This window comes from Scyliorhinus torazame, chromosome 15 (genome assembly GCF_047496885.1).
Source record: "Scyliorhinus torazame isolate Kashiwa2021f chromosome 15, sScyTor2.1, whole genome shotgun sequence".
In the NCBI taxonomy this organism is placed as follows: domain Eukaryota; kingdom Metazoa; phylum Chordata; class Chondrichthyes; order Carcharhiniformes; family Scyliorhinidae; genus Scyliorhinus; species Scyliorhinus torazame.
In genome coordinates this window covers 173,411,527-173,437,037 of record NC_092721.1, presented here as the reverse complement: position 1 = coordinate 173,437,037, position 25,511 = coordinate 173,411,527, and the positions used below count along the sequence as shown (strand labels likewise).

Below are 25,511 nucleotides of genomic sequence, written 5' to 3'. Positions count from 1 at the left end.
AGGACTCTAAGAAAACAAAAGGGATAATTGCTAACATCAAGTTAATTGAATATCGGTCATGAAGGATTACACACAAACACAACATAAGAATAAAAATTGCAAAATAAAATTATTTCATTCTGTAGTCACAGGACTTGAGATAATCAACATGATCAACTCTGACCTTTGTCAAGTATGAACCTTCTCAAACTTGCTTGTAAAATAAATGTTTTAGCTGCTTTCCAGTTTTCGTATTTAAAAAATAATTATTTTACCAGCTACCTCCAAGTCTTCCAGGTGTCAAATGTCAATTTCATCAATATAATGTTACAGGCTTCATAAAATGAACGCTGGTCACTAGTGTTAGACACTTACAGGCTTCAAAGATCTATTCCCAAAGTTTGATGACCAAGGGCAGGATTTGCGCTACGGACTTCTGAACCCCATCTCATTGGGATTACCCCTAACTAATTAATAGTTAGAGGCAGGGTTCCCATCTAATTACAGAGTGACTGGACTGTCAAAGTTAGATGGCCGATCAGAGGTGTTCTAGTTTGAAACAAGCAGCAAGCTGCATTGGAAGGTACGTATGGAAGAGGGCACTGGAGGCTTTCTCCAGCCTTTTAACATTTATATTACAAAACAGCTTTTGCAGCTAGGCCATCACTGTGGGGAGAAAGCACCTATGCAATGTGGCCTGTGGCAACCAGGGAGGTCCTCTGGGTTTGGCTGAAGCATCGCACAACAGCACCCCCCCTCCCCCCCAATCCGGTGCCGGGAAGTTGCGTGAATCAATTATACTGACTCATGCTGTCTGCAAGGACCTGGAGGCCGATAGGAAAATCTCAGCTGGCCCCTTTAATTGCCTTTAACAGGCCCTTAACGAGCCACGGTGCCAATCCTGCTGCAGATGACGAGTGTACACTGTACATTATACAAAGAACAAACTTATCAATAATTCAATTTCAAAGTCAGCATCAGAGTTCTGATGACTCAGCTTCATTCTCAGCCATGACATCAGGAGCTCCACTACTGACATCTTCTCAGGTAGTCTTCTGAAATGCATGTACCTCTGCTTGGGGAAAAAGATAGAATTGTAAAAATCTAATCTTTTTGTTTAACACTATGAAATAGAGAGGACCAAGGACACATTTATCTTTCTGTTATTATAAATAAATAGCTGAGAATAAACCAACCACATACCATGTCATTGTCACTAGGCTGGAACTGGAATGACTGAGGTTTTTGAAATACTGGATTTTCTTGAAGAAAAAGCTGTAGACTGTAATCTTGCAATCCCTAAAAGAAAGTTACAAAAGTAGCACGATAAATAGATCAAAAGAATTCAGTTATCAATGCCACAACACATTATGAGACATAGGAGCTGCACCTTCTGAACTTCAATACAGGTCAATTACATTATATGATCCAATATATCTATATTAGAATTACTCATCACTGATGGCATGTCACACAAATGTATGGTGTACATAATTTACTGCAGCTAAAACTTTCGTACATGCATGTTATCTGTTTGGCAGTATATTTATAATTTTACTTTCCCCCCCCAAATTCAACCTGACACATGTACCACGATTTACAAAAACAAATACGATATTTATATAGCACCTAAAACATCCCCAAAGCGCTTCACAGGCACAGTATAAAACAAAATATGACTCCAAGCCACCCAAGGAGACATTAGGTCACCTACCTAAAGCTTGGTCAAAGAGATAGGTGTTAAGGAGTGTCTAAAAAGAGGAAAGTGAGGTAGAGAGGTGTTCGAGAGGCCAAAACTAGCTGAGGGCAGATATTTCGGAGGGTTGTGGGGCTGGGGAGATTATAGAGATAGGGAGGACTGAGGACATGGAGGAATGTGAAACAAAGATGATTGGGAGCCAATGAAAGTCAGAGCACAGGGCGTTAGGTGAATGGGAGCTGGTGTAGATTAAGGCACAGGGAGCAGAGCTTTGGAGGACCTTAGATTTACAGAGGGTAGAATGTCGGAGGTTCACTGGAATAGTCAAGACTAGATGTAACAAAGGTATGAATGAGGGTTCTGGCAGCAGATGATCTGAGACGGGCAAAGTTGGGTAATGTTACAGAGGTAGAAATTGTTAGTCTTGGTGATGGCACAAATATGTATTTGGATATATTTGGAAGCTCACCTTGGGGTCAAATATGACATCAAGATAGTGATCAGCCTCTGACAATTTCCAGGGAGGGAGAAGAGGTTAATGCAGTTTGGAGCAGGGACTGAAACGGTCTCCCCAATATTTAATTGGAGGAAATTTCTGCCCATCCACTACTGAATGCCAGATAGACAATCTGATAATTTGGTAATGGTGAAGGAGTGTAGAGGGGTGGTGGTGAGGTAGAGTTGGGCATTGCCAATGTATGGAAACCAACAGTGCTTTTGGATGATGTTGGTGAGGGGCAGTAGATACTTGAGAAATAGGAGGATGCTAAGGATAGATAGGGGGTCTTATGGCACAGTGGGTAGCATTCCTGGTTCGAGCCAGAAGCTCCGGGTTTAAATCCCATCCCAGGACTTAATGGCAAAGTTCATAGCGTGGTCAACAGGTTGAGTGTCAGCCTGCAAAATCCTTCCACCACACACTCTATTCCCAGCTTCATTAAATTAGTCACACACATGACAGAACCACAGCCACAAACCTGCTTCGTAGAATAACACACTAAACCTCAAAACTAGTAAAAATAATGCCTTCTTTCTTCACAGCAGGTACAGCAAGTAATTAAGAAGGCTAATGGAATGCCATCCTTTATTACGAGAGGAATTGAACATAAAAATAAGGATGTTATACTTCAGTTATACAGAGCATTGGTGAAACCACATCTTGGATAGTGTGTGCAGTTTTCGCCTCCTTATTTAAGGACGGATGCAAAGTCATTGGGAGGCATTCAGAGGAGGTTCATTTGACTGATAGCTGGAATGGTTGTCTTATGAAAAAAGGTTGGACAGGTTGGGCTTGTTTCCATGGGAGTTAAGACGAGTGAGGGGTGACTTGATTGAAATTCAAAAGATCCTAAACATTCTTGACAAAGTGGGTGTGTCCAGAACGAGGGGGCATGTTTTTAAAATTAGGGGTCACACTTTTAGGACAGATACAAAGAGATTTTTTTTCTCCTCAAGATGGTTGTGCAACTTTGGAACTCTCTGGTTATAAGATGGCGGAGGCAGAGTCACTGAATATTTTTTAAGATGGAGGTAGGTTAATTCCCTTGACTGACAAGAATCTATGGCTATCGGGAGTAGATAGGAATGTGGAATTCGAAACACAAACAGATCATCCATGGCCGTATTGAATGGTGGTGCAGGCTCCAGGGGCCAAAGGGCCTACCTCTGCCCCTTTTGCATTTGTAAATGTTGATCTTGCCAGCAAAGCCCACATCCCATGAAAGAATAAAGAAAGAAAAAAGACGAAACTGACAGTAGATGAATATTGACGGGCGGATTCTTCATTTGAGAGACTAACTGCTAACATCTGTGGTGTTCTTTGTGTTGCTAATTCAAGGATGGTTGGCGTAGTGTTCACAAAGACCACAAATAGCTTTTATATTGAACAAAGCTATAGATTTAACACTATTTAATTGGATTCAATATTTTCTCCTATAGAACAAACATTTGTTAATAAACATACAATCTAAACTCATCTACTACTAATCTTTACACTAATACATTAACTATGATCTGCTCTCACTCACACAATCTTTCCTTCAGTCTGTCCTCTCGCTTTCTCCTCAACCTCTCATCCACAAGTCTTAGCATTAATGCCTTATATAGTTCTACATCTATCTCCCTCTAGTGGTTGATTTGGACATAATATTAACCCTTCCAGGTCTTTACATTTATGATAATGTCACAACGCCTGGTATGAATCGTGAGAGTTCTAAGTTGACAAAAGCAATGCCGGTCCGACGGTGATTCAAGACACCCTAATGGGCTAGCACAGGCCCACATGGAACTAGTGCATTTCCAACAAACACTGGAGTGTGATTTGCAGGGGTCGGGATTGGCACTGGAGAGCCTGACAAGCAGGAGCTTCATATAGACACTCCACTCCACACACACTCTCCTCCCAGCCAAGAAAAATGTACCTTGGGGGCGTGGCCTGGGGAGCCACCCATACAACCTGTGGTACTATGTTCACAGTAGCCAGTCAGCGGCATGTGCAGCTTCACGGCTGCCTTACAGCCTGCTGAAATGGTGGTCCATGACTGTCCACCCCAACCCACCTCCTGGCTGCTCCCCCCTCTGCTCCATACGGCCCTGGCAGAAGCCCCCCGGCCAGCGACACAACTGTCAGCACACTATAGTGATGTTGGACACTTGTCATACCCCCTCTCTCCTCCTCAGCAGTCACGGCGCCTGTTTCACGATGTTAAATACCACAGTAAGAAGTCTTACAACACCAGGTTAAAGTCCAACAGGTTTGTTTCGATGTCACTAGCTTTCGGAGCGCTGCTCCTTCCTCAGGTGAATGAAGAGGTATGTTCCAGAAACATATATATAGACAGATTCAAAGATGCCAGACAATGCGAGCAATGGCAGGTGATTAAATCTTTACAGATCCAGAGACGGGGTAACCCCAGGTTAAAGAGGTGTGAATTGTGTCAAGCCAGGACATTTGGTAGGATTTCGCAGGCCAGATGGTGGGGGATGAATGTAATGCAACATGAATCCCAGGTCCCGGTTGAGGCTGCTCTCATGTGTGCGGAACTTGGCTATAAGCTTCTGCTCGGCAATTCTGTGTTGTCGCGCGTCCTGAACGCAGAACGCGCTACAACGCAGGATCGCCAAGCAGAAGCTTATAGCCAAGTTCCGCACACATGAGTGCGGCCTCAACCGGGACCTGGGATTCATGTTGCATTACATTCATCCCCCACCATCTGGCCTGTGAAATCCTACCTACTGTCCTGGCTTGACACAATTCACACCTCTTTAACCTGGGGTTACCCCATCTCTGGATCTGTAAAGATTTAATCACCTGCTAATGCTTGTATTCCAAGCATTGTCTGGCATCTTTGAATCTGTCTATATATATATGTTTCTGGAACATACCTCTTCATTCACCTGAGGAAGGAGCAGCGCTCCGAAAGCTAGTGACATCGAAACAAACCTGTTGGACTTTAACCTGGTGCTGTAAGACTTCTTACTGTGCTCACCCCAGTCCAACGCCGGCATCTCCACATCTTAAATACCACAAGTGAACCTCGCCATCGGTAATTCCTGCTGGCGGAGGCGGAGCATCGCGCGGGACCTGGAAATTGCCTGGGCGGGCCTGTTAATGATATGACAATTGCGTTTACTGTACAATTTGCATGACCATGCTGGCGTGTGGCATGGAACATATTCACGCCGCTGTCGAGGCACCGGAGCATGGCATTCCGTACGGTGCCCGGCATTGGCCTCTATTTTCGGCTGACACTCGATTCTCCGCCTGATTGTGCTTCGCGATTCCGGTGTCATTGGACAGAGAATCTCGCCCCGAGGCTTTTGCCTTCAAATTGTTATTGAAGCCATCCGTTAAGTTAAATTGTGATGGACAACAATTTTAACAGAAAGCACCCCGACTTTACAGCAATGATTTGGATAAAATAAACCCGTAAAACCACAAAATCGCCTATTGTCACAAATTAAATAATTGAGGCTTCAAAATTTTCCAATTACTGGGAAAAACAAAAATAATACTTTATCACTACTGAATACATACAAGTACCACACAAATTAAGCATTATGCTTCCCAATATCTCTCGTGTCCTTTCATAAGTGATCTACATTAAAATCAACCACAAGACCTTTGCACTCACTTATTGATTCAACAAGATTCGTCTCCTGATTAGTTACCTTCACTCTCACACACCACACATTACTATTAACCTGAGAAGTTTCACAGAAGTTATGTTACTGTACGCAGTTCAACTTCCACTCGGCAGTTGCTGAAACAATTTAAATTAAATTAGCAGGCATCAGCAGAAGAAAATTCTACAGAAGCTCCCAGATTGCCATAGAACTCCAACTGGTTTGTTAATACCCTTCAGGGAAGGAAACCTGCCACCTTACATGATCTGGCCAAAAACTGACTGAAAACTCCCACTACATGTATGACTCAACGTCTTCGGAGTTGGTCTAGAAATCCATTTGGTTGTAGAACTAATCACTGTAGGACAAAGCCCACCATCAGTTTGATTAGGATTGACAAAGAATGCAGCATTTCCAACACTGCTCAAAACCTTAACTCTAAAAAAAGGCTTAGTTATCTGCTCTCATGCCTAGGCTACTCCAATCAACCACTAGGAAGTATACAGCTTCCCAGAATGACCCCCCAGCCCCCGCTTCCTTATGCGTAATATCAAAGTGAATATTGTGAATTCCCTGGATGTGATAACAATCATCCATTTTCCTTTATTGATCCCAAGGAACAAATGTTTGTCCTTACAACACAGGAGACAACCACACCCACCTGTCTTTCTCTAGGACTAAAGGCTTTGAAATGTCCTTATAAGTGCTCCTTTGTTTGCGGTTCCTTCCCAATACTGCTACTGACAGAAACTTTGGTACAAAAGCGAAAGCAATCTTAATCCAGTTTTATGTTTACAGGAAATAAAACGCTTAATTTTTACAAAATAAACCTCCTGGCAGGTTTAGATCACCTAATAGATGTAGTTCAAGGATTGCTTCATTGCAGAAGTTCCTGAATCCCAGCATTGTTTAGAACAGCATGTCAACTAATTAATAAGGCACATTTTCAATGTTAAACCCATCTTTGAAATGCCAGAGACTCACCTTGCTGGAAGCTTCTACTAGCAACTGGAATGTATTCTGTACAGATTGACAGGCCTCAAGCTCTGTCCTGTTGAACACCATCAAGTATTCTTTAAGGTGGTCATAGAAATTTCCATCGAGAGCCTGTAAGAGTATAAAATGGATACAAAATCTTATTATCCTAAAGACACATAAGGAACCATTTAGTTGCATATGGATTTAAAAACTGCTTCAACTTTTGAGCTGCATTTCCTCCAATTTAAAAATACCATACCAACTTATTTCAGTGAAAGAAGAAAAGACTTGCATTTATATAACACTTTCACTATCACTGGATGTCTGAAAATGTTTTGCAGCCAATGCGGTACTTTTGAAGTGCAGTCACTGTTGTAATGCAGGAAACGTGACAAACAATTTGCACATTGCAAGCTCTCACAAGCAGAAATTGATCATTATTAGATCAGATTTCTGTCTTTTTATGATATTGCTTGAAGAATAAATACTGGCCAGGACACTGGGGATAACTCCCTTGCTCTTATTCAAAATAGTGTCATGGGATCACCCAAGCAAGCAGGGACTTTGGTTTACCATCTCATCTGAAGATCAGCAATTCAGTGCTGCACTGGAGTGTCAACCTTGATTTGTGTGTTCAAGTTCTGGAGAGGGCCTTGAATCCAGAGCCTTGTGACTCAGAGACGAGAGAGTGTTACCAACTGAGCCATGGCTGACAAAGTGGAAGATAGAAGAAACTGATTGCTGGTTTGATAAAAGTGGCAGCTATGTTTCAAAACTATATTTCGTTATTCAACACCAGCACCTTTAAAATGAATGCTTTCAAATCTTGAATTAACTAACATGCACCATTCCAGAAAATACTGGATCCTCCCAGCAGGTCTGACAGCACATGTGGAGAGAGAAGGGAGTCATCCAGAAGCAGAACATTAGCTCCCTTCTCTCTCCATGATGCTGTCAGACCTGCTGAGATTGTCCAGTATTTTCTTTTTGTTTCAGATTCCAATACCCACGGTAATTTGCTTTTATATCATGTACCAGTTCTGGCTCTGCTTTGAGATATACTCCCACTAGACTGCAATGTCCCCTTTTGACAGTATGGACACGAACATCCAAATTTACTAGTCTGGTTTACTAAATTCAATATTTTCCCATTCTCTTAAATCAAATCCCAAAATACTGAAGGCTAATTAAGAACAATAGAGATGGATTATAAATAACAATACGAGGGATTCAAAGAACTTTTTAGGTAATGCAAGATGCAGACAAGAATGTTAAAGAGAAAAGCAGAGTCAGGTCTACTGAAGACTTGTTTTTCTGGACAACCACTATCCACCTGGATGATGCCACAAGCAAATAGTAAATGGATTTTCATGTTTAGAAGAGTAGGATTACAAGTACTTGAATAGCAAATAAAGTGTAAGGAATTTAATGATCCCCTGGTAGTGGAATGGGAGCCAGATAGCCTAGACTCGGAGCGAAGAGTCAGTCAATTTCCCAAATCCCCCAAACTAAGTCAGGGAGGGAAGGGTTGAGAATGCCCTTCCTTCCTTGTGGTTAACTGAGGCCTTTAAATGGCCACTTTAGGGTACCCTCCCGCCACCGCTAGTATTGAATCAGCAGTGGGCAGAGACCATCCCATGTGGGCAAGCTGCCATGGAAACACAGGTAGTGGGGTCCCTTCTTCTTGGTAACTTTGTGCTTTATTTCTTGATGATTCTACTCAGCCGTTATATTTTCTGATGTTTCTCAATAAATGTTTTTTGTTGTTCGCATAAGATCATCCTCCAGTGGGTCAGAAAATTTTAATTGTCGGAGGCATTTTTCAATTGCACAGATACAACAGAAAGAACCGATAGTGACTTAAAATCATTGCCAGTATTCATCTAATGGCAACGATGAATATAGCTTTTAGCTATTCGTGATGTGACTCAACAGAATTTGAAAACAGATCATGACTCGATGAGCTTCCCTTTCCTGGTTTTGTGGTCTAACAACTGACATTTCCTGCTTTTGTTTTGTCTCATGATAATCCTGCTCTCACCATTAACCCAATTTAGATCTAATGTTAAATTCCTCCAGTCAGTATTACCAATAAGAACACAAATATAGAAACACTTTGTGTGAAGTCAGTCGGGGGTTATCAGGGTTAACTGCTTCAAAAACATATACTGGTAGTACTGCTTTGCTTCATTTCAAATAAAGTGGAAGTTAATTCTGTTCTTGTCCCATGCTGCCGGGCTTGCTGAATATTTCCAGCAATTTCTGTTGTTATTTCAGTTTTCAGGCAGGGTGGGTTTCACTGTATTGAAGCAACAGACAAAACAACTGCGCATGCACATTCTGTAATTTCCTGGGGAAGTTCTACTTGGACTAACAATCAGATAAAACACAGACCTGGTATGGAAAATAGTTGGAAAGCAAGCAGCCTGAAGTTTTGGAGTCCTGTTTATATCTGATGACAGTAAACACCAGCAAAAAACAGATCTTATCAGCTCTGGAGCCATTAAGGTTTCCTTTACAGCTCTATCATGAAGTTTCACTGGGCAACAGCACAATCAAGTAAATGCATACAATCATGCCACAGCCTCTGACTGACATGTCAAACAAAAGCTGAACACTTTCTTACAAATTAAGACATGAATGGTAATCTTCATACAAATTCAAGGCAGCAGCTCACCAACACCTTCTCAAGGGCAATTGTGAAGAGGCAGTAAATGTTGGCCTTGTCAATGATGCTCGCATGCTTTGAATGAATAAAAAGAATACAGTAGCTGACTTCCCTTCTCAAAAATAACAATTAGTTCTGACTCAAACAACTGCTTTAACCTCCCTAATAAATGCTTCGGCATTTCAGCAACCTAATCAAAATTATGCAGTTAATTCAACTGGGGTGAAGTTTCAACCATCTCAGGGCTTATTATATCATCAGTGGTGCAAATAGTCACTGAATCATGAGCCGAGCACTTAAGAATTGCAATTATATGTCAACTATATGAAGGCAGCGCTTTTTATATACAGTAAAATTAGGGTTCTGTTGCTATTAACCTTCTACACATTTTTTCTCACCACAATTGCAGTTGATAGCTTTCTGTAATCTTTCAATATTGCCAAAAAACCTTGAATTGTGAACTACTCACTTTTACAGCTTTTTATTGATTCATTCTGCTCTGATGTTTCTAATGGAAACAGTCAAGGTACTGGCCAATCCTTTAGTTCTGCTGCATAATGTCGTAAGATCATAAAGAATTTCAACAGATATTTTACTAGAGGAACAAATCATTTAGATATTCAATTTTAACAAAGATAATTTCATAATTATTTGTGTTTTGCTCCCCGATTTCATTAGTTGAAACTTGAACAGCCACCAGTGTATCAAACAATATCAAGGGCCTCTGCCAGGTAGATTCACCCAATTTTGAAAGTTTCAATACTGTTATGTTTCTGTTGACTGAACAGCTTGCCTAGTTACCTTAAAATATGACAACAGGGAAGACACTAGCACTTTTAAAATTAAACACTCATCTCTGGCTCTGAAGTGCTCCTTACATTAACCAGGATGCCTTTCCATGTAAAATGGAAGACAAGTTTGACATCAACATATTTTAATATAGATGGCTCACGTGCCATTATGTTATAAGACCATAAGACCATAATACATAGGAGCGGAAGTAAGGCCATTCGGCCCATTGAGTCCACTCCACCATTCAATCATGGCTGATTTCAACTCCATTTACCCGCTCTCTCTCCATAGCCCTTAATTCCTTGAGAAATCAAGAATTTATCAACTTCTGTCTTAAAGACACTCAACGTCCCGGCCTCCACCGCCCTCTGTGGCAATGAATTCCACAGACCCACCATCATGCATCATCTATTTTAATACCAATACTGCCATTAAAAAAATTATTTAATAAAGCTAGTAATTGTATGTGCAGACATATTTAAAGCTCTTAGAAATAAAAATAATCCACTAAAAGATTTGTTTCTTGGGGGTTGGTTTGCAGGATTGAAGAAGCTGGGAGCAAAGTATGGGCTGGAGCAGGGGGAAATATTTAGATACATGCAGGTTCGAGACTTTGTCAGAAAGGAAAAACAGAGCTTCCCGGTAGAGCTGGTCTCCACATTGCTGGAGGTGCTGACGCCAGAGGGACTGGAGAAGGCAGCCAGAGGGACTGGAGAAGGGGGTAGTGTCGGCAGTTTACAGGGCTATTTTGGAAGAAGAGAAGGCACCGCTGGATGGGATCCAAGCAAAGTGAGAGGAAGAGGTGGGAGAGGGTATGGAGGAGGGGTACTGGTGTGAGGTGCTCCAGAGGGTGTGCGCGAGGTTGGGGCTGATACAGCTGATGGCGTTATATAGAGCAAACCTTACAAGGGCGAGGGTGAGCTGGCTCTTTGCCGGGGGGGGGGGGGGGGGGCAAACCACGTTCATATGTTCTGGTCCTGTCCAAAGCTGGAGGATCACAGGAAGGAGGTTTTTAGGATAATCTCTAAAGTGGTGCACATGAAACTGGACCCGGGCCCTCGGGAGGCCATATTCAAGGTGTCGGACCAGCCGGGGTTGGAAACGGATGCGGAGGCAGGTGTTGTAGCCTTCGCCTTGTTGATCGCCCAAAGGCAGATCCTGTTGGGATGGAGAGCAACCTCTCCACACTGGCGTGGCGGGGGGAACCTGCTGGAATTTTTGATTCTTGAGAAGGTCAAATTCGAACTGAGGGGAAGGATGGAGGAGTTCTACAATTCATGGGCGTTATTCATTATGCCCATTCGAGAATTGGATTATATTGAAATTAGGGTGGGGGGTTGGGAGAGTTGGTGGAAGGGGGACTGTATGTGTTAATGGTGACTATGGGGGATTCCAGATTCCTTTTTTTCCCCCGGTTTATGTTAACATGTAGGCTAATGTTTGGGGGTTTGGTGGGAGGATGGATTGTTGTTGATATGGGGATTGACATTGCATTCCTTACTGGTTATTATTTATTGTTGGGTGGTGTAAATTTGGGAGAAAATGTGAAAAAGGAGAATAAAAATATTTTGAAAATAAATAAATTAAAAATAATTGGCGGAATTCTCTGTTCCCGAGACTATGTGTTGACGCTGAGGCAGGATTTGCGGACTTCTAGGACAGCAAAACCGGCGCCGCACCTGGACCAATTCAATGACCGTTGAAGGGCTAGCACCGGCACCACGTGAAACACAATCGATTCCAACGAGAAACGGGGCGGAATTCACCGGGTTCCGGATTGACAATCAGGAGGCTGACAAGCTGCAGCTTCATATACGCACTTCACTCCCCACATACATCATTCCAGCGAACAATATGGCAGCGAGGAGAGCGGCACCTCGTTTTACAAACGGCGAGCTCGAGAACTTGCTAGACCCTGTGGAGGAGAAGTGGCTGACCCTCTACCCCCGGCCTGGGCGCACCAGGGCGCAGGTGGCAACGGTCGTCAGCGCCGGCCGGCAGTGCCGTAAGAAACTGCACAACCTCCTCAGCGTGGCCAGGATAAGTAGTCAGCACTGTTTCCCCTGGCACGAACGCCCATTCCACACACCCGTTACCTCCCCCCCTTCCTGGAGGACGGGCTAACCTCCCACCTTGCACCACATGCCAGCACCCATACCAGCCACCATGGCCGGCCCTGACCACTGAAGCCACCAGCTACCAACCCACTGGGGCTGCATGTGTCGGACTGTCTAACACTGTGCGGTTTCTGTCTCTTCCTCCCCCCCGCCCCCCGGGTGACACTTGGGTCACCTCCCTAACACCACCACCACATCCCGTTCCACAACCACCCCTATACCCCCCCAATCCCCCAAAAGCCTGCGGTCTAATCATTAATCTCGTCTCGTGTCTTGCAGGAGCTGCTGGTGATGGGGCAGGCCATTTTAGTGTCCCCTGCCTCCAACCCCAACCACAGCGCCAGGTGGCAGGGGAGCCTATGGGGTTAGCTCCGCTCGCACCCCCATCCTATGGAGTAGCTCAGGGGCAATTGGACATCCTAAGTGAGGTGGTGGTTATGGGGCCCGTGGTGACTCCAGCAGGGGAGGTCCGGAACACCGCAGCACCTTAAATTCTTTCCACCCCCCCGCAAAGCATCACATGGGCACAGGCAGAACACGGGGTACCACGCCACCTGGGACACCAAGCAACAGCTGAGCCCATCCACGCCCGGTCGCCCCAGATGACAGCCGCCAAAGGGGACCCAGGTCACAGGGCGGGAATCATAGCAGGCCGCCTCCACTCCTGATGTATCGTCTGGGGATCCACCCAGGAATAGTGTTAGGGCCTGTAAGGCTAGAAGGGCCTGTAAGGCTAGGAAAGTAGACACCAGTTAAGTTGATACGGGTACAGGGCATAGTTTAGTGATAGGGTGTAGGGCACGAATCTGGATATAATTGACATTAGTGGATAACCCTAGTCGCACAGGAGCCAGCCGCCCCAGCTGGGGGTGCGCCTCGAGGAGGCCAGGAACCATCAAGTATGCCAGGATAAAGGTTTTGTGCACTCTGCCGGGATATCGGGCACATACATGCATGCTGCGCATCTGATGGTCACACACCATCATGTTAGCACAGTGGTTAGCACTGTTGCTTCACAGCCCAAGGACCCGGGTTCGATTCCCAGCTTGGGTCACTGTCTGTGCAGAGTCTGCATGTGGGTTTCTTCCAGGTGCTCCGGTTTCCTCCCACAAAGTCCTGAAAGATGTGCTCGTTGGTGAATTGGACATTCTGAATTTTCCCTCAGTGTACCTGAACAGGCGCTGGAGTGTGGCGACCATGGGATTTTCACAGTAACTTCATTGCAATGTTAATGTAAGCCTACTTGTGACACTAATAAAGATTATTATTACTGTGCAGGTCAGGCAGCATCTGTGGAGAGGGAAACAGTTTATGTTTCAGGTCGGTAATCTTTCATGGGTTCCGATGAAAGCATTTCCAGCATTTTATGTTTTCGTTATTAAATGGCCACATAATTTGGATGAGTATATTGGCTGAGGGATAACTTTTGGCCAGGATATTGGGTAATCTATCTACCTCACCCTCTTGCGCCGAGATTGTGCGCTCAAGGTCTTGGGTGGGGCTTGATCTCAATCCTCTGACTCGAGTTACATAAATTTACATTTTATTGACTTGGCTCCTCCCTCTGTAACTGGATCCTCGACTTCTTGACCCAAACACCACAATTAATAAGAATAAACAACAACACCTCCCTCCACGATAGTCCTCAATACCGGGGCCCCGCAAGGCTGCGTACTTAGCCCCCTGCTATACCCCTATATACACACGACTGTGTGGCAAAATTTGGCTCCAACACCATCTACAAATTTGCTGATGACACGACCACAGTCGGTCGGATCTTGAACAATGATAAGTCAGAGTACAGGAGGAAATTAGAGAACCTAGTGGCGTGGTGTAAAAGCAACAATCGCTTCCTCAACGTCAGCAAAACTAAGGAGCTGGTCATTGACTTCAAGAAGCAAAGTATTGTACACACCTTGGTAGACGTGACAATAAATCAAATTCAAATCCAATTCCTGTTAACTTGTGTTGTCAGACTGCTTGCCCATCATACAAGTCTTGGATGAGCCATACTTTCTTCACTTAAAACAGTGGAAGCAACAAAGCTATTGTCTTCAGCATCCTCTCACGGCCTCTTTATCATATCCTCAGTGATTCAATTCCTCTTACAGCTACCATCTCAGGTTAAACCAGACTATTTGCGGTACTGGTGCCCTGTTTGGCTCTGGGCTAAGTTTCCATATCCCATCTTCTCTATCGCACACTGCCTTCTTCCACTCTGTACCATTTCCCATATCTCGAATCTGCTCAGTCCAATTGCTGCTGAAACCATCTTCCGTGCCTTGTCACCAGCAGATGACTATGTCAAGGTGCTCCGGGCAGGACTCCCATCCTTCCCATTTATACAAATTTCAGCTCATCCAAAATTCTGCTGTCTGTATCCTATCCTGTCCAGTTTTCCCATTCTTCCTGTCATCTACACTTATCCTCCAATACCTCAAATTTAAAAGTTCCTTTCTCTTCAATTCCTTCATGGACATGCCCCATCTCTAAAATTCTCCAACCTTGCAACTCAGAGACGTCTTTGATCCTTTGAAGATGGTATCTACTCCTTAAAAGGACGGTGCTGAACTCTGGGGTTGCCTCCTTAAACCTCAAACACTTTACCAAACTTTTGGTTACCCTTCCTAAAATCCCTTCCTTTGGTATGGTGCCCATTTTTGTATGATTTTCTGCACAATGCCGTGAGACATTTTTATTTGTGGCACATGCGATCCATTTAAATGACAGCTTCTAAAACAAAATAAAATAAGTAAAACACTTACAGCAACATTACTTTGGACTAATATATCTCATCCAGTACAAATAAAGCAGAAGGGAATTTGCAGCAAGTTTAGTGAGAAAGTAGAACATATTTTGGTATGAATAGTGCCTAATATCGTCTCAAAATGAGTAAAAGAGCATTTTAAAATAAAGAGTGCTCACATTTTATACATGATTTGACCTACTCAAATAAAAAAAGTGCTGATCTCCACATATTACATAGTATATCAACGCTTTTGCCATTCAAGGCAACAGAGAGCACTGTTGAGCATTGTACTACGATGGAGTGAGTATGAATTGTTTTGAATGTCTCACATTAATTGGCAAAGCATCAATTATTCAGCAGGCATAGGAAATTTCTGTTAATCCCCACCAAAAGCAATTCTTTGCTTTTAGCCACTGGACACCTCTGCAGTCTTGCATCACACTTCATTAGATACAGTATTGAAAATCATTTATCGATAATTCATATCCCAATTACAAGTACTTTGCCCGTTAGGAAGTTTAAAAATATTTTTAGTTCAGATTCCTGAATGTGGGGTGCTCATGAAAGTTGAAAAGCGCTCTACCCAAAATAATAAAGGAAAATTAATAATTTCAAAATGCACAATTTAACAACATAACTATTCTCCAATATTACGAACAGTATCAGACTAAATGGTTTGCAACTTATTGACTATTTGTCAGTATTAGTTTTACATTTAAAGACAGAGCAATTATAATTGACTTACATGCCAGGGTTTTCCACTTGCACTATTGCGAAGCTTCTACTCTCCCTACATTTAGCTTAATCGACAGGAAATTGCAGCCTACCAAATGCAAGTGGAAAACTCCAGTCACAAGGTCAAAATGCTGCAAATACTAATCTCTTCTAATCGTGATTAAGCTTTGCACCTGATATATGTTAGATGCCCAGTTAATGGCTAGAAATTAAAAATACATTTTAGTATTTGTTTTATTATCACCATCTCAGTGGTATTCTGTACAAAAGTGAGCACACGTGCATACAGTACAATGTTATGCCCAGATCACTTATTCCTCAAATATGACTTGCTAACTTATTTTTGTGGCAAAAATGTGCAAGCTGGCTATTGACTTTCTATTTCTGTTAAATAAATAGGAATATATTCATTAAGTGTGAATGGATTGTAAATGACATATTATACTAGGATATATGAACCAAGTAGAAGCACCACAATTTAAAAAAAGGTTAGAAGCAACTTTTATGATTTTCGTGCCCCAACATTACAAATGTGTCAAGGGCAAGCATGAATCCTAGCCTTCCCAATCAGTTTCCTTTTGTTGTCAATACACACTATGCACAGCATTAGTCACTGAGTAACCATTAGGAAGAGAGACTCTGAGTCTACCACTCTGTAGACCGGGCACATAAAAGCTACAAAACTGTGGGTTGCTTCTGATTGTGTGGAATAGCAGATCATTTAGCTAATTATACATCAGGTATCAAAACTGGATCTTTTCACATCTGTGTTAATAAACTCCAGCTGAGAACTGAATTGGAGATTAAAAAGGCAAAGCAGTTTACAAAAACAAAATAGTGAGAAGGATGAAGATTCCTCAGCTTAGAGTGTCAGAAAGGAAGGAAACCGTGGACTTGTCATGCAAAGGGAGGCAGTGAATTCAATGGGTATGATGGAGGGTGCAAAGCTAAACAAGCATGATGTAATTTAGTTTGACGTCATTTTATCTTGCCAGCTTTTACTCTTTCCTATGTGCACACATTAACTCCCTGTTCACACAAAAGCCACTCCCAGACACTGTCCAAGTAGCTGTTAAGCAAGAGTATAAAAAGTGACTGCTGGCAGGTGGGCATCTCAGCCCAGAGCTTTCCTGTCCCCACCCAACATCCACTTTCCAGGAGGAGTCATTGGCAAACAATCAGAAGTATGGATGTTGGCCAATTTTTCCCTCCCTTGCACAGGGGCGCCGAGGTCAGTTGTCACATTGCCACCGGTGGCCTGGTTGTGCAGATCAGAGACCGAACACAAAACGTTTCTCGCCTGTATTGCTGTTAATCACGAGATAAACTCACTAAGCCACTGGGTATCCATTCTTGATGGTGTAGATAGAGGGGAAAAAGAGGTGGCAGGGAGAAATTGTGCAGAGCCTCTCTTCAGATAATTTTTTTTTAATAAACATTTTATCGAGGTATTTTTGGTATAGTAACAACAACCAAATAAACAATATACATGAAACCATAAACATAGTGCAAAAGCCATTCACCTCCCGTACAGGTCCCTCCCTTATTGACCCCCTACTCTAATCTAAACTATTCCTCCTCCCGTCCGCTGACGATTAATTTCCCGCAAAGAAGTCGACGAACGGTTGCCACCTCCAGGTGAACCCGAACAGTGACCCTCTCACGGCAAACTTGATTTTCTCCAAACAGCGAAAGCTAGCCATGTCCAATAGCCAGGTCTCCGACTTCGGGGGCTTTGAGTCTCTCCATGCTAATAGTATCCGTCTCCGGGCTACCAGGGAAGCAAAGGCCAGAACGTCTGCCTCTTTCTCCTGGATTCCCGGGTCTTCTGACATCCCGAAAATCACCACCTCTGGACTCAGCGCCACCCTTGTTTTTAACACCGTGGACATGACGTCCGCAAACCCCGCCAAAATCCCCTAAGCTTTGGACATGTCCAAAACATGTGGACATGGTTCGCTGGTCCTCCCGCACATTTTGCACACCTGTCCTCCACCACAAAGAATCTGCTCATCCGGGCCACTGGCATGTGAGCCTGGTGAACAACCCTAAATTGTATCAGGCTGAGTCTGGCACATGTGGCGGACGTGTTGACTCTACTCAACGTGTCTGCCCATAGACCATCCTCTATCTCTCCTCCCAGTTCCTCCTCCCACTTGCGCTTCAGCTCCTTGGTCTGCGTCTCCTCCGACCCCATAAGCCCCTTATTAATGTCCGAGATGCTCCCTTCTCCTACCCACCCTCTGGAAACTACCCTGTCCTGAATCCCCCTTAGCGGTAGGAGCGGGAGGGTTGACACCTGTTTACAAACGAAGTCCCACACCTGCAAATACCTGAATTTGTTTTCCGTCGCCAACCCAAACTTTTCCTCCAACGCCCTCATACTCGGAAAGTTCCCCTCTATGAACATATCCCCCATCCTCTCAATCCCCGCTCTCCGCCATAACTGGAACCCCCCCGTCCATACTCCCCGGGGCAAACCGGCGATCATCACAGATTGGGGCCCAGACCGATGCTCCCACTGCTCCCACATGCTGCCCCCACTGGCCCCCGAACTCAGGGCCGCCACCACCACTGGACTGGTAGAGTACCGTGTGAGCAGGAACAGCAGAGGCGGTTACCACGCCCCCAAACTGGTGCCCTTAAATGAAGCCGCCTCCATACGCATCCATGTCGACCCCTCCCCCACCACCCACTTCTTGATCATGGCTATATTAGCCGCCCAGTAATAGTTGCTAAAATGTGGAAGCACCAGCCCGCCCTCTCCCCGACTCCGCTCAAGCATTACCTTCCTTACTCGCGGGGTCTTGCCCGCCCAGACGAAGCCCGTGATCACTCTGTTGACCCGCTTAAAAAAGGACCGTGGAATAAAGATGGGGAGACACTGAAATACAAATAGGAATCTCGGGAGGACCGTCATCTTCACCGTTTGCACCCTCCCAGCCAGAGACAACTGAAGTGCATCCCATCTTCGAAAACCGTCCTTCATTTGGTCCATTTCGTCCTTCATTAGGGGCTGGTTTAGCACAGGGCTAAAGAGCTGGCTTTGAAAGCAGACCAAGGCAGGCCAGCAGCACGGTTCAATTCCCGTACCAGCCTCCCCGAACAGGTGCCGGAATGTGGCGACTAGGGATTTTTCACAGTAACTTCATTGAAGCCTACTTGTGACAATAAGCGGTTTTCATTTTTTCATTCACCAGCCGGGCCAGATTCAATTTATGCAGCCGGTCCCATTCCCGCGCCACTTGGATGCCTAGGTACCTAAAGCTTCCCTCTACTAACCTAAACGGCAGCTTTCGCAGTCGCCACTCCTGTCCCCTCGCCTGGATCACAAACATCTCACTCTTTCCCACATTAAGCTTATACCACGAAAACCGGCCTAATTCCCCTCGAGTCCTCATGATTTCTTCCATCCCCTCTATTGGGTCCGAAACATACATAAGCAGGTCATCCGCATAGAGCGAAACCCTGTGCTCCACCACTCCCCCCCGGACCAGTCCTTCTCCAGCCCCTCGAGGCTCTCAGAGCAATGGCCAACGGTTCTACAGCCAGCGCAAAAAACAGTGGGAAGAGGGGGCATCCCTGTCTCATCCCCCAGTGCAGTCTAAAATAGTCCGATGTTGTCCTATTCGTCTGTACACTTGCCACAAGAGCCTGATACAGTAACCTGACCCAGTCAATAAAACCCCGCCCGAATCCGAACCGTCCCAGTATCTCCCACAGTTAGTCGCATTCTACCCGATCAAAAGCCTTTTCTGCATCCATTGCGATCACTACCTCCACCTCCCTACCTTCCGGGGGCATCATGTTCACATTTAACAGCCACCAACTGCCTGCCCTTAACAAACCCCGTCTGGTCCTCCCAATAACGTCCGGAACACAATCCTCAATCCTGGAGGACAAGATTTTGGCCAGCAACTTGGCATCTACATTCAACAGGGAGATTGGCCTGTAGGACCCACACAGCTCAGGGTTCTTGTCCTGCTTAAGAATCAACGAAATCGTTGCCTGTGACATCATCGGGGGCAACACCACTCTTTTCCATGCCTCATTGAATATCCTCAACAACACCTTCCCCAATATCCCGGAGAATGTTTTATAAAACTCCACTGGGTACCCGTCCGGACCCAGGGCCTTACCTGCCTGCATGGTCTTCAAGCCCTCCAGTATCTCTTCCAGCCCGATTGGGGCCCCTAGCCCTTCTACCAGCTCCCCGTCCACCTTTGGGAAATTCAGCCCCTCCAAGAAGTGCCTCATCCCCTCTGGCCCCGTAGGGGGTTCCGACCTGTTCAGCCTGCTGTAGAAATCCCTAAACGCCTTATTCACCCCTACTGAATAACCAACCAGGTTCCCATCTCCACCCTTTACTTTCCCTATCTCCCAAGTTGCCTCCCTCTTCCTAAGCTGCTGTGCAAGCATTCTGCTGGCCTTCTCTCCATGTTCATTGATCGTCCCGCTCGCCTTTCTCAGCTGCTCCACCGCCCACCCATGGTCAGCAAGCTAAACTCCACCTGTAACCTCCGCCGTTCTCTTAAAAGCCCTGCCTCTGGGGTCTCCGCATACCTCCTATCAATCTGTAGTATCTCCTTTACCAGTCGGTCCGTCTCTGCCCTGTCCACCTTCTCCCATAAGCCCGGATCGAGGTCAGCTCCGCCCTGACCACCGCTTTCAGTGCTTCCCACACCACCACAGCTGAAATTTCCCCCGTGTCATTGACCTGCAAGTAGCTCCGAATACATTTCCTCAGCCGCTCGCAAACCCCTTCATCCACCGAAAGTCCCACATCCAACCTCCTGTGCGGGCGCTGGTTACTGTCTTTACTAACCTGCAGGTCAACCCAGTGCGGAGCATGGTCTGAGATTGTAATCGGCGAGTACCCCGTGTCCACCACCCCAGCCAGCAAGGCCCTGCTCAAAATAAAGAAATCAATCCGGGAATACACTTTATGCACGTGTGAGTAGAAGGAGAACTCCTTCATCCTCGGCTGCCCAAATCTTCATGGATCCCTCCCCCGGCCATCAGCTCCATGAACACTCTTAGTTCATAGAACATAGAACTGTACAGCACAGTACAGGCCCTTCGGCCCAAAATGTTGTGCCGAACTTGTCTGAAACTAAGATCAAATCAACCTACTCCCAATCATTCTAGTGCACTCCATATGCCTATCCAATAACCGCTTGAAAGTTCCTAAAGTGTCCGACTCCACTACCATAGCTGGGAGTGCATTCCACGCCCCAACCACTCTCTGAGTAAAGGACCTACCTCGGACATCCCTCCTATATCTTCCACCATGAATCTTATAGTTATGCCCCCTTGTAACAACCACATCCACCCGAGGAAAATGTCACTGAACGTCCATTCTATCTATCCCTCTCATCATCTTATACAGCTCAATTAAGTCACCTCTCATCCTCCTTCGCTCCAAAGAGAAGCCCTAGCTCCCTCAACCTTTCCTCATAAGACCTACCCTCCAATCCAGGCAGCATCCTGGTAAATCTCCTTTGCACCCTTTCCAATGCTTCCACATCCTTCCTATAATGAGGTGACCAGAACTGCACAAAATACTCCAAGTGTGGTCTAACCAAGGTCTTGTACAGTTGCAGCATAACCTCACGGCTCTTAAACTCAATCCCCCTGTTAATAAATGCTAACACACTATAGACTTTCTTCACAGCTCTATCTACTTGGGTGGCAACTTTCAGAGATCTTTGGACATGAACTCCGAGTTCTCTCTGCTCCTCCACATTCTTCAGAACCCTGCCGTTAACCCTGTAATCCGCATTCAAATTTGTCCTACCAAAATGAATCACCTCACCATTATCAGGGTTAAACGCCACCTGCCACTTTTCAGCCCATCTCTGCATCCTGTCAATGTCTCTTTGCAGCCTACAACAGCCCTCCACATTATCCACTACTTCACCAATCTTGGTGTCATCAGCAAATTTACTAGCCCAACCTTCAACTCCATCATCCAAGTCATTGATAAAAATCACAAATAGCAGAGGATCCCTGTGGTACACCGCTGGTGACTGGGCTCCAGGATGAAAATTTACCATCTACCACCACCCTCTGTCTTCTATGTGATAGCCAGTTACTGATCCAATCGGCTTAATTTCCCTCTATGCCATGCCTCCTTACTTTCCTTTGCCATTGCTGGCACCCTGCCCATTCTCGGGCTTGACCTGACAAAGCCAGGGTCCAGAACTGTGTTAAAGTCCCCTCCCATGACCAACCTGTGCGAGTCCAGGTCCGGTATCTTCCCCAGCATCCTCTTTATAAACTCCACATCATCTGAATTTGGCGCATACACATGTACTAATACCAACTGCACCCCACCTTCCCACTGACCATAATGTACCGACCTCCCACGTCCGAGACTATTCTACCTGCCTCGAACACCACCCGCTTATTGATCAGGATCGCGACCCCTCTTGTCTTTGAATCTAGTCCCGAGTGAAAGACCTGACTGACCCAGCCTTTCTTCAGTCTAACCTGGTCCGTTACTCTAAGGTGCGTCTCCTGCAACATTACCACGTCCGCCTTCAATCCCCTAAGATGCGCGAACACACGTGCCCTTTTGACCGGCCCATTTAACCCTCTAACATTCCAGACGATCAGCCTAGTTGGGGGGCTCATTGCCCCCATCTCCGCCGAACAGCCATCCCCTTTTTTAGGCCCGCCTCCAGCCCGGGCTCCGCGCCTCCACCGGTCCATCCCCAGGCAGCCTGCGCCCCCAACCTCCTCTCTGTCCCTCAGCCCATGTCCCTCCCTCGTCAGAACATTCACCCCTCCCCCCCCCCCAGTAACAACACTCTGCAACCCAACCCCTTTACTAAACCAAACATATGCACCCCCCCCCCACTGCGCTTCCGAGAGCTAGCTCTCCCAGCTAGCTTGGTGGCCCCCATCCCCGGTGCCAAATAGTCTCCCACCTATTGTTCCCTCCCCACCGCTCATACAAACAAACTCCAACATAAAACAATCCCCACACAATTGCCCAACAGAAAAACACTAAGATCAAAACAAGCACACCTCCGTCCCCCAACAGTGCAAGTGAAAATCTTAACTCAATCAGCTCTACCGCTGATTCCAAATCAATGCAAACGGCATCACAAACATCTTCCATGAAATGCAAGACAAGAAACATTTTACAAAAACAGAGAAACAAAAAGAAAAAACAAAAACATGAACGTTGCAGCCAAGTTCAAAAGTTCTCAATCCATCACCAGCCCTTTCTTTTTCGCAAAGTCCAATGAGTCCTCAGGCGACTCGAAGTAGAAGTGCTGATCCTCATGCAGGACCCAGAGACGGGCTGGGTACAACAGTCCAAACTTCACCCTTTTCTGAAAAAGGATTGACCAGATCTGGTTGAAGCCTGCTCTCCTCCTGGCCACCTCTACACTCAGGTCCTGGTAAACCCGCAGGATGCTATTGTCCCATTTACAGCTCCGTGTCTGCTTGGTCCACTGTAGAATGCGCTCCTTATCCGAGAACCTGTGGAATCTCACCACCATTGCCCTCGGGGGGGGGGTGTCTCCCATTCACGGCTTCCTCGCGAGTGCTATATGAGCCCTATCCACCTCCAAGGGCTGGGAGAGTGCTCCATCCTCCTGCAGCTTCACAAACATGTCTGCGATGTATGCCCCAGGGTCCGTTCCTTCGGACCCCTCCGGGAGCCCAACGATTCTTAGGTTCTGCCGGCAGGACCTATTTTCTAGGTCCCTCACCTTCTCCAGGAGCTTCTTCTGCTGGTCCCTCAGCAACCCCACCTCCAGCTCCACTGCAGTCTGATGTTCCTCCTGCTCAGCCAGCGCCTTCTCCACCTGGATCACCCGATTCTGGGCGTCCAATCTAAGCTCCAACCGCTCAATCGACTCTTTTATCGGGTCCAAGCAGTCCCGTTTCTGCGTAGCAAAGCCTTCCCGAATGACTTGCATCAGCTGCTCCATAGACTGCTGGGTCGACAAGCCAGAGGTCCGAACCTCCGCCATGCTGGCTTCTGTTGCAGATACAGCCCAAGCCTTCTCTATCTTTTTGTTTCTGCCCTTACGAACACTTCTAGTCCTTCTCTCCATGCACCGAAGTGGGAATTCAGTAAACAATTACGACTAACATCCGTTTTACAATTCAAGTCCGGTAGAAAAACGGGGGAAAGGTCCAAAGGTCCGACCAGAGCGGGAGCCACCAAATGTGCGACTTACTCCTCCATAGCCGCCACTGGAAGTCCTCATCAGATCATTTAAATTGTAAGAGTAATTGACACTAAATTTGTGGAATGAATGAGCCAGATGGGCTTTAAAGAAAGTATTCAAATTAAATTTGCACAAACCTTCACGTAGTGTTATATATTTAGAATTTTAATTCAATGGAAATACTTCCTGAATCAGCAAACCACAATCACTGTGCATAAAAGCATGATTCTAAACAGTGTTGTTTCGGATTTGTTTATTGTCACGTGTACAGAGGTACAGTGAAAAGTGTTTCTCTGCGTGCAGCTCATTTAAATGACTCACACACACACACACACTGCCTCTAGATTCTGACTCCTGAGTGAAGATATGGTTAACGAAAATTACCTTAGTGCCTTTGCCTAACCTGGTGCTACCTCAGTGGCTGCAGCATGGTTGGTGGAAAAATTGCTGGCTTTCAATAGAAGAGACTTCAGGTGATCTTGCAGTTCAATCTCACACAGCTCTGTGCCTTGAAGCCTCACTTTACACTGCAACACCATGGCATAGGTGGTAACAGTGCTGGTGCACAGTGGCTAGCACTGCTGCCTCACAGCATCAGCGACCCAGGTTCAATTCCAGCCTTGGGTGACTGTCTGTATGGAGTTTGCACTTTTTTCCCCGTGTCTGTATGGGTTTCCTTAGAGTGCTCCGGTTTCTTCCCACAGTCCAAAGATATGCAGGTTAGGTGGATTGACCATGATAAATTGCCCCTTAGTGTCCAGGGATGTGCAGGTTAGGTGGGTTTGTGGGGATGGGACGGGAGACTGGGCCTGGGAGGGATACTCTTTCAGTGGGTCAATGCAGACTCGATGGGCTGAATGGCCTCCTTCTGCACTGTAGTGATTCTATGGTTGGTAACTGGCAAAGGTGGCAACAGAAATTCGGTCATCTTGAGAGAAGGCAGTAGGTTAATGCTTCCTGCTGCAATTGCCATCTTCTTTTGTGGGGAGCCAGAATTCCCCTCTTCTTTAAGGGGTACAGGCTGGCTTTACATATGTACATATGAATGAGGAGCAACAGTAGCCCCTCCAGCCTGCTCCACCATTCAATATCATGGCTGATCTGATTGTAACCTCCCACATACCCCGATAACCTTTCACATCCTTGCTTATCAAGAATCTATCTACCTCTGCCTCATGTCCCTTGGCAGCCTCCTTCTGTCCTCCTCACAACTCACTTTCCTACTCATCTTTGTGTCATCAACAAATTTAGCAACCATGCCCTCGGTCCTTTCATGCAAGTTACTTACATATATTTTAAAAAAGTTGAGGCCCCAGCACTGATCCCTGTGGCACACCACTCGTTACATCCTGCTCGTGTTCCTGTTAGCTAGGCAATCTTCGATACATGTCAATACACCATGAGCTTTTATTTCCCACAATAACTTTGATGTGACATCTCACCAAATGCCTCCTGGAAACCTAAATACAGTACATCT

General features: G+C 45.6%; 1 protein-coding gene across 1 annotated transcript in view; it reads right to left on the bottom strand.

The window, feature by feature from the left end:
• Window positions 1–25,511, bottom strand: part of LOC140391992 (F-BAR and double SH3 domains protein 2-like) — a 346,281-nt gene that overhangs the window by 88,711 nt on the left and 232,059 nt on the right. Inside the window, 2 exon segments of the mRNA XM_072477113.1 lie at window positions 1,183–1,278; window positions 6,788–6,910. Coding sequence (XP_072333214.1) covers window positions 1,183–1,278; window positions 6,788–6,910 — 219 coding nt within the window.